Source organism: Ictalurus furcatus, chromosome 12, assembly GCF_023375685.1.
Source record: "Ictalurus furcatus strain D&B chromosome 12, Billie_1.0, whole genome shotgun sequence".
Taxonomy (NCBI): Eukaryota; Metazoa; Chordata; class Actinopteri; order Siluriformes; family Ictaluridae; genus Ictalurus; species Ictalurus furcatus.
In genome coordinates this window covers 25,503,459-25,513,593 of record NC_071266.1, presented here as the reverse complement: position 1 = coordinate 25,513,593, position 10,135 = coordinate 25,503,459, and the positions used below count along the sequence as shown (strand labels likewise).

General features: G+C 43.5%; 1 protein-coding gene across 1 annotated transcript in view; it reads left to right on the top strand.

Moving 5' to 3' along the window:
* Positions 1 to 2,912: 2,912 nt before the first annotated feature.
* The window catches only part of cdc27 (cell division cycle 27), a 19,372-nt gene continuing 12,149 nt past the window's right edge, over positions 2,913 to 10,135 (top strand). Inside the window, exons 1-6 of the mRNA XM_053638391.1 lie at positions 2,913 to 3,359; positions 6,659 to 6,734; positions 7,051 to 7,198; positions 8,216 to 8,341; positions 9,439 to 9,536; positions 9,682 to 9,854. Coding sequence (XP_053494366.1) covers positions 3,333 to 3,359; positions 6,659 to 6,734; positions 7,051 to 7,198; positions 8,216 to 8,341; positions 9,439 to 9,536; positions 9,682 to 9,854 — 648 coding nt within the window. The 5' untranslated portion in view covers positions 2,913 to 3,332. The remainder of the gene's footprint in view (positions 3,360 to 6,658; positions 6,735 to 7,050; positions 7,199 to 8,215; positions 8,342 to 9,438; positions 9,537 to 9,681; positions 9,855 to 10,135) is intronic.

Sequence of the window (10,135 nt, the reverse complement as noted above, 5' to 3'; positions counted from 1 at the left end):
ACACACACCAATGGTAGCAGAGCTTGGAGTTCAGTGTCTTGCCCAAGGACACTTCGGCATGTGGAGTCATGTAGGTCGGGAATCGAACCGCCAACCCTACAATTAGTGGACGACCCGCTCTACCACCTGATCCACAGCCACCCCACATGATAATGTGTTCAGCTGCACTGTTCTGTTTCCTTCATTGTTTATATCTTATTCAGCACTTCACACAGTCACATTTGTGAACGTAGTATTTTAAGGCACGATAAAGGTTCACAATGAATGGGAGGTAAAACCTTTTAAAAAGAAGGTCATGAATTGCTTCTCGGGATACTTACGCTTATACTACCCCCTACTGTATGCATCGGTTACTGCACAGTATTTGTTAAATTGCACAAAAGTCTCAATATACTCATTATATTGCGTTAACATAATATTAACTATAATACAGCTATACATATACATAGTACATCTGCAGCTCAAATACACACACAGTACACTCCAATAAATATATTCATATGCTTCAGACTGTAGGCTTGGTTTTTGTATTGTATTTCTTGGAATATAATTTATTTAATAATAATGTAATAATTCCTTACATTTATGTAGCGCTTTTATTTCTAGAAACTCAAAGCGCTTTACATAGTATGGGGTGGGGGGTCTCATCAACCACCACTAGTGTGTAGCATCCACCTGGATGATGCGACGGCAGCCATGGCGCACCAGAACGCCCATCGCACACCAGCTATTAGTGGAGAGGAGATGAGAGAGTGATGGAGCCAATTCAGAGCTGGGGATTATTAAGAGGCCATGATAGAGAAGGACCAATGGGGGAATTTCTCCAGGACACCGGGGTTACACCCCTACTCTTTTACGATAAGTACCCTAGGATTTTTAATGATCACAGAGAGTCAGGACCTTGCTTTAACATCTCATCCGAATGACGGATTTACAGTCATTGTGTTGATGATTAACAATTATCAATGTAATAATAATAATTATTATTATTATTCTCATAGCAAACACATAAACATAAATGCTTAATATATTTATTATTTGCATAACATTGCAGTACAGCATGACATACATTTAAAATACCTTACAGTTTGTAAATATATACACACGCTGACCGGTTTATTCGGAACACCTATATATATATATATATATATATATATATATATATATATATATATATATATATATATATATTTGCGATTATCCAATCTGCCAATCACGTGGCAGCAGCACGATCTGTAAAAAGTCACGCAGATGCAGGTCAAGAGCGTGAGTTAATGTTCATCATCAGATATCCGAATGGGGACCGTTGTATGGGCTTGTTTCAGGAACTGTTGATCTCCTGGGAAATTCCCAGGAGATCAACAGTCTAGAGTCTACGCTCTAAGTCTCACACCCAACACACTCTAGAGTTTACACAGAATGGTGCGAAAAGCAAAAAACGTCCGGTGAGCGGCGTTTCTGCGGACAGAGACGCCTCGTCGATGAGAGTGGTCAGAGGAAAATGACAGGAGCTGACAGGAAGGATACGGTAACTCAAACAGCCACACTTTACAACTGTGGTGAACTGAAAAGCATCTCGCAACAATGTGGAAGCTTGAAGTGGACGAGCTACAAAAGCAGAAGACCAAATCCGGTTCCTCTCCTGTCAGCCAAGAACAGGAATCTGGAGCTACAGGTCTGAATCCAACAGAGCACCTCTGGGATCCAGTAGAGATGATTTATAATTGCAATCTGTTGGGGCCCAGATGAGGATGGATTCCTTTTTGAGCCTGGTTCCTCTTAAGGTTTCTTCCTCATATCGTCTCAGGGAGTTTTCCTCAGCACCGTCGCCTCTGGTTTGCTCATTTGGGATCAAGCTATAAATGTATACATTTAACATGCATACCCTAAATTGATATATTTCTGTGAAGCTGCTTTGTGACACTGTCCATTGTTAAAATTGAATTGGATTGAATTTAGCTAAAACAAAAAGTCTTGATTTCACCTACAGCACTTCAGCAGTTTTAGGTGCATACAAAGAAATGCTGTAGAGCAAAGATGCCTTCAAAAATAATGAAATTAAATGTTTCTACATTCATAATATTTTTAAAAAAAATACTATAAACTGCAGTAGTAAACTGTAATAAATGAAACAAAGTCACTATTTGGTGTGATGACCCTTTCTCTCAAAAAAAAAAAGTAGTCTCAGAAACAAATTTTTATAATGAAACGAGCTGTAAGTGTTACTGAGAGTCTTTCAGAACCAGACACGGTTCTTCTGGAGACTTCGACTCGTGTCTTATTTCTGCAGAGAAACCCAGCAGTCTTCATTGTGTTTTTTTTTCTCTGAAAAGTGTCTCTTACCTCTTAATACTCTGCTTTCTTTACTGGCACACACACCTTTTTCTGCAGCATTTCATTTTGTGCTGGAAAACTATTATGTTAGTAAAATAAAATTATCATTATGTAAGAGATGTTCGGGAATCTGAAATGATTTCGTACTGACTCGATGATGACTCGACATCAAATACAAAATATATAACAAAGTTTTTACAAAAACAAAAATAGTTTGTAATGTATATAATATACATACATACATGTGTATGTATATTTTTGAGATATATAAAAATAATATTTTTATATTATTTAACAATGTATGTATATTGTGTGTGTGTATATATGTATATATATATTTAAATTATGGTATATTTTGTGTATGGGCCCATTCTGTAGTGAAATACATGGCAATATTTATATATAATTTAATAGCTCATTTTAATAAATATAAAAAATCTAAGAGGTGTGCATTATACCTGACACCTACATGAACACTTTCCAGTTGGTTATATGGCTGTAAGTCATTCCCTTCAAATGCTATTGAAGTTAGAATCGTGTATAACAATGTCGTATGTCACTTTAGAGACGGTCCCTTAATTTCCTCATATCCGCGAATATCGAACCTCCAACTTCAAATCAACTTTATTCCCGTGCCCAAACTTAGTTATCGGTATCGGTAAACTCCACTATCGGTCGACGTCTAGAAGTAATAAATAATCATTTTTTAAAAAACGCCGTCATTTTCTTCATTAAGGCACTTCGGCGTTTTAGCTCGTCACTCGGCTTTTTCCGGAGCGCACTTGATTTAAATCGGCTGTTTCCGGATAAGTTCGGGCCGCCGATAACGGTCAGTGTGTTCAAATCTTTGATGCTAGCTTCAGTTTGCTAGCTTCTTCTGGCCTGCTGTGAACTCGAAAGGAGATAGGAGAAAGAGGAGAAGCCGAAGGGGAGAGTGAGAGTGAGAGTGGGAGAGAGAGAGAGAGAGAGAGAGAGAGAGGAAGGAGCCTGGGTCCGGAATGACGGTGTTGCAGGAACCTGTCCAGGTAACCGAACTGTTCATTCGGTCCAGTAGCGAAGGCTTGATCCGAACGGGAAGTCGCGCTTCACCTGCCGGGATGTTTTATTACTCTGTACCGGGGCTAGCGTTCAGGCCTAGCTCCGGCCAGCTAAGCTAATTTCAACCTCAAAGCTTCGAGTTGTCTTCGCTCTGACACTGAATAACTTTATTTTTATTTTTAAATCACACGCACACATTTATAAAATATCAGCTATCAGACCAAACCCTGTTGACATTTAACAGTTAATTCCTTTACGCTAACTAATCCTAGCACACGACTGAATTAACGCTAGCGTGTTAGCATGTTTAGCTAGCAAGCTTTTTTTAAAAATACACATTCTGTTGAAATGTGTAAATAAAGGTTTGGGGGAGGTTATACGTTTAGAAATGACTTTAATCATATATAAATGGCGCAGTTGTATAATAAATAGTAATAATAATAATAATAATAAGGCTACGCCAGTGGAGTGATGAGTGCGTTTTCATTCAGTTAATGACATTTCTACAGGACTAGTTCAGGGTGGGTTAGTTAACCAGGTTGGGATGCAGTTAACTAGTCCTTTTGCTCGCTAACCAACACTCTTTTAAGACCTGTAACTAACGGGTCATGTTATTAGTTATACTGATGCACAGTCAACGCCAGAGCTGATGATTTATTCATGTCATTTGTATGCAAGATGTTGTTTGTTGTTGTTGTTGTTATTATTATTATTTTTAGGGGGGGGGCATTTTAATGCATGCATTGTGCACTGATGCACATAATAAATACATGCTGAAATGTCTAATTAGGTTCGGAAATGTTTCTGCCTGCCGTTTCTTCCCCACTGTCTAATCTAAACATCAGACGGTTGTTTTGGCTCATGGATGACATCGAAGCACGAAGCTGTACGATCGCACGAACGTCACTCTGTCCATGGCACAGATCTAAAAATAAAAGCCTGGGATTTAACCAGACGCATGTCCAGACCCGGTGGAAGACATTTTGGAAGGAGAACGGATTTTCAGAGTAACGTAGCCTACAGGGTGTCCCGAAAGTCTCCGTACATACAGTAGTGGACCGTGTACACCAGTACCACGTCGGCTGTGCCTTCGCCAGCGGACGTCCGTGTCGTGTCGTGTCGTGGACATCCGCTTCCTGTCTTCTCGGTTGGTCCGTAATGCTTCCGGACCTCTTTTTTGAGTTTGTTAAGCTTCCCGAGACTCCCAGATACGAGAACGATTTCAAGACGACGTTCTTTTTACCGAAGGCGTTCTTAAAGGATATCCGAAAAAAGTTCAAAAGTGTGAACAATTCCCCCAGTGTATGGAGGATTTTGGGGCACTCTGTAGACCTCTAACGTTGGTAAAAACTCGAGTGGGTGAAATCTCTCTCTTAAAAATCCACGAACGGGAGGACGGCGAACCGGCTACGTGTACGGCGATGACGGAATACACACGGAACATGCGAACTGGCAGTTAAAAGACCCCTCGATCCTCATCACCTCAAGCGCACGTTTGAAAAATGTCCGAGTCCGTTTTCTTCACGACTCCGAGTCATGCCGATCGATGACATGCTCGTTTTCTTTAATCGCAGGTCTACCGTGGGAGGATCTTCATCGCGTAGTCTGAGTACGCGGGTGTGACGGCGAAGAGCCGAAGGAAAACCCCGTTAAATATTTGTATCGAAATATTCGTGATGTGTTCAGAAATTCTGGTGCTGGTTGGTTGGTTGATATCTTCGTTCAACAACGGCGCCATATTGAGATCACCTCAATGAGAGATCCATCCTAGAAGTAGTAGATTCGTTGGTGCAACGTTGGACTCGGAGTCCCAGAATGCAATGCAGCGATACGATACAGTTGTGCTGAGTCACAGCGGAGACCCGGCTCGGCTAGTCTACGAGATCACGTTGACGGCGGTAGGACAGCTTCCTGAAGGACTAAAGCGCCGCTGCATCGCTGTCTTTTAACTAGACATGAAGTGAGGGTTAAATCGGCGCTGTCAGCTGGTAGAACGGCATTGTGGGTAATGTAGGACGTGAAAATGCACTGATAAGTCAGTGAAAGAAGTTCAAACTCAGAATTTGGACGCTCGCGTGTTGGTGATGAAGACCAGTACGACTAAATCTCGTTCGGGTCTGATTCATGATCGTTAAGGTGATGAATGATCGTCAGGGTGGAAAACTGCGTCTTGAGTAAGGCTCGACCGAGGCCGCGGTCACACGAGGCTTTAAGCATGCACGTTTCTGTCGGACGCCGCTGAGAGAATGGGCGGGAACAGGATACGACATCATCATACTTCAGGGCACTGAAGTTTTCATATGCATTTCCTGGTTACAGCAGTACGATGTCGGACGATATTTGAAGCGATTCGAAAATAATTTCACGTTTTTATCTGTTAAATATACCGTCTGTTCCCGTTTTCAACGGCACCGCCAATCAGGCGGACTCACGCTCGCTCTCGATATTAAAAACCCGTGACCTTCGTTAACGTGAAACGTAAAAACGTCGCTTTCATTTTTAAGTGCTCTTTGTTTGTTTTATTGTAGTTTAATGCAAGTTTTTCAGGTGAACAGAACACAAGCTGTTGATCAGTCCCGTCAGTCATGGTGATTGATCTTCCTCGGCCGTTTCTCGGTGCTTCGCGGAGGAAAAGCGACTCTCCACACGTGGTTTTCTTCTACGTTCTAGGGCGGTGTCACGTGATGTGCAAAACGTGATCGGTTTGGATCCACTTTCGTGTAAAGCGTCCAGAAGATAGTTCCGCGCACCCTCTCGCCGCGTTGTTCGTCGGTAAACGAGACCTTTCTACTTGCTCTCGTGTTCGGCTCGCGCGAATCGAAGAGGGCTTTGTACTGAACACGTGTCGCGATGACGTCACACGACGCGTCCTGGCTGAAACCCGCGTTAAATTCGCAAAATCGCTTTGTTTCCGCGGTCGCAAACGCTGTTCCAAATCGAGCAGGGTTCCGAATCAACAGTAAACGCAGCGGCTCGTCTCTTCTTACTTTTAAACCAGATGTAGCGTATATACGTACACGCGTTCGCTTTAGATCGATCACCGTACAGAGACGTGTTCGCTTCTTAGATCTAGAACACCGAGTCTACGGTTCACAGTCATCCGTAATCTTTCCCCGCTTCCGTAGCTCGGAAAGTGATGGTGTACGTCCAGTTTAGCATTTAATGTGCAGTCTACAGAGGAGTGGGCCGGCTTTTCATTTCACTGTGCTGTATGTAACTGTGTGACCAATAAAAGTCTCGACGTGTGAACGCGGTGACGTTTGCTCTGTGTCGGGTTTATTTACAGGCCGCTGTCTGGCACGCTTTAAACCACTATGCCTACCGGGACGCCGTGTTTCTGGCTGAGAGGCTCTACGCTGAAGGTAAGCTTTCTCTACATGGTTCAGAACCTCCTCCTTTTCCTTTCTGTCCTGTGCGGTAACGTCACGGATGTGAACCGTCCTCGTTCGAGCTCTGTCGCTTCTCATCTGTTCATTTCCGTTTAGTCTGTAATTATTAAAATAAAACGTTTTCGAAAGATTTCACAGTACAGAAGTGTATCGTCGTGTAATTGATCACGGTCGCCATAGCGCCTCTCCCTTCTTTCTCATCACTTCTGATTTAATGTGAGGGTGTTAACATTCGTCTTTATTTATTTATTTATTTATTTATTTATTTATTTTTGCTCGTTCCCGTCAGTGCACTCCGAGGAGGCGCTCTTCCTCCTGGCCACGTGTTACTACCGCTCGGGGAAAGCCTACAAAGCCTATCACCTCCTCAAAGGGCACAGCTGCACCACGCCACAGTGCAAATACCTCCTCGCTAAATGCTGTGTGGAGCTCAGCAAGTAAGCAAAACTCTCTCTCTCTCTCTCTCTCTCTCTCTCTCTCTGTGTGTGTGTGTGTGTGTGTGTGTGTGTGTGTGTGTGTGTGTGTGTGATAGAGACCGTGATAGTCTGATTACGGATCTGTGTGACATTTGTTTTTGTTTTTTTTTTTTTGCGATGCATATGGTGTCCCAGAACGAACCCCAAACGTTTAATAACATTTAATTACATTTTTTTTTTTTTTTTACATTACTTCCAAAAATAATAATAATCTAGATTAATTCATCACTGGATGATTTTGTTATTCGTGAATGTAAATCTTTAAGGCGGAGGAATTTAGCATTTATTAAACGTAAAATAAGTGTAATGTTTTTGTTCGGGTCACGTGAACTGCAGAACACTTGCGTGAGAAAGTGATTCGAATCGACTCGACTGTAGGAAGCGATTCATTTTTTAAAACTTTTTTTAGTAGATCCGAGGTACAAAACCGATCCAAAGGACGGAGCTGTGGCGCTGCAGAAATGCCGTGTGTTTTGAAAATACACGCGTGCTACCGTACACAGACTCGTTATTTACATCATCACCTAATCGTTTGTTTAGCGGAGACTCCGCGCTCTATCGGACAATTGTTCTGACACCCGCGCTCGTTTGTTCGGCATTTCCCATTGCCGTATTTCTGACCGACGTGTGGAAGAGTTTTACGAATACATTTTCAGCCTCACACGCACCTTAAACTTGGCGGTCTGAAAGTGCCCTTTTAGTCCAAACGTTTCGGCTTGGAATCGTCTCGCCGTGACCGTTTAGTGTGGGGGACGGATGAATGGACCGCTATGGCAACTACGGTGTCGTGTTATTTCGGAAGTGGGTTGTGTAGAGTCACGCTGTAGTCTGGCTGCGTGATGTGGTGTCACTGTAGTTACAGCGCTAATATTTATTTATAAAGGTTTTCCAGTGTAACTGCTGCGTAAGGACATGAGGTGGTTTCAGGGCCACCTCTGCACTCTTATTAACGTGTGTGTGTGTGTTTTCTTTTTTCAGGCTGGCTGAGGGCGAGCAGATCCTCACAGGTGGTGTACTGAACAAACAGAAGAGCCAGGACGACATCGTCACCGAGTTCGGGGACTCGTCCTGCTTCACGCTGGCGCTGCTCGGCCAGATCTACTGGTGCGTGAGCGCCGCTTCGCTCTACTGGATTGTTCACACTCGCACACGTTTAACCTGCGTTCAGTCTTTTTCATTTTAGATCACTGACTTGCTTTCTGACTAATCACTGCGCGGTAGCGTTCTCTTTCTCTTCTTTCCATAAAATCATTTTTCGACAAGGCACTGTACAGGGGTTTCCAGCGCGGTCCAATTGCTAATTAGTCCTAATAATAAGTCTTTAACTCAAAATGTTTGGATTTTCATCCGTAGGGTTAGAACTATTTTAAATGAGATAACGTGTTCCACTCAGAATGTGATGTGAAAGACAGGAGAAAAGAACAGTGCGCACACACAGAAAGGCTAAAGCTACGTTCTCACACACACACCAGAGATTTTATCGCTGCAAGTTGCCAGTTGCTGTACTACGAAGTCGCCAGTAGGTGTCCCTATGTAGCATTCTGGAGCGTTTACATATAAAATTCACCAGTGTATATACGCATCATATCCTACGAGATGAAGGAGAAGCAATGTGTGCGTTCGGCGAAAGCGCAAATGCCGGACTGTCGGGGTCTACGAAACTCGCAGGCATCACGCACTTGATGACACATGTCAAGTCACTCCAAATTCGCATAAAGTTCAACTTTTTCACATCGCTGGACACGCCCACATCTAGCCGCCAACGATTGGGAGTCTCCGGTCGCTTCGTAGCCGCGAGTCGCTGCAACACGAGACACCTCTCTAACGCTGTCGGAGGAAAGCGCTATCTACCCTCTTCCGCATACACGAGATCACAAATTCCCTCGATTTTCCTAGTGTCTCCGTGATCGTCAGTGGGAGAGAGTATGCTCCTCCCACCCAGGAAGCCAATCAAAAGGTGAACGTAGAGGAACTAGCTTCTATCAAAGACGGCGCAAAAAAACTTAAACGTGTTATTTTATTTTTCATAGTGCGAATGATGAAGCAGTGCATGTTACAGATACAAACGCTTTTCGAGTTTCATTTCACGTCTTTGTTGAAGTGGCTGTCGTTTGTGTACATCTCTCGGTTTAGAAACATGGATAATGCTTCGTGCGCTTGGCCGCTCCATGCTAATGCCTCTCCTTTCTTGTGTTTTGCAGCAAAACCGATCGCTTAGCGAAAGGAGCCGAATGTTATCAAAAGAGCCTGAGTGAGAATCCTTTCCTCTGGTCGCCCTTCGAGTCTCTGTGTCAGATCGGTCAGTACGTTTAATTTAATACGTTCATTTAATTCATTAATCAGTGATCTGTGTTGCATCTGATTAGCTCATAGTCATAGATTAGGAGCATTAGGAACAGGAATTTGAATATGATCAGACGCCACCATTTTGTGTGTGTTTTCAGGTGAGCGACCGGACCCAGAGCAGATCTTTAAGCTAACGTCTCTGCAGAGCTTCAGTGGAGGCAGCGGAGGAGGCGCCCCCTGTTTCCCCATGAGCCCAGCTCACACTCCCAGTCACAACACGACTCACAGGCAAATCGACTCCGTTCTCATGGAGACGCCCCAGGACACGCTGGTACGCCGTACGCACACGCCGGTCCCGAAAAGCGCCTCGCTTTCGGAAACTAATCACTGAGACAAAGAACACCGCGTCCTGTGAATCTTTTTATGACTTAACCTGGAAAATGTATCGAATGTGACAACACGCGTGTGCTGAGGCCACGGCGTTAATAATTGTTTATTCCTGTTAATCATTCATCCTAGGGGCGGAGCTTATTGGGCATGCGCGGGAATGGATTGGGGGCATGTCTAAACTCTTCGAGATCTTTAATCTTACCTGACGCACCTTTTTAAAAA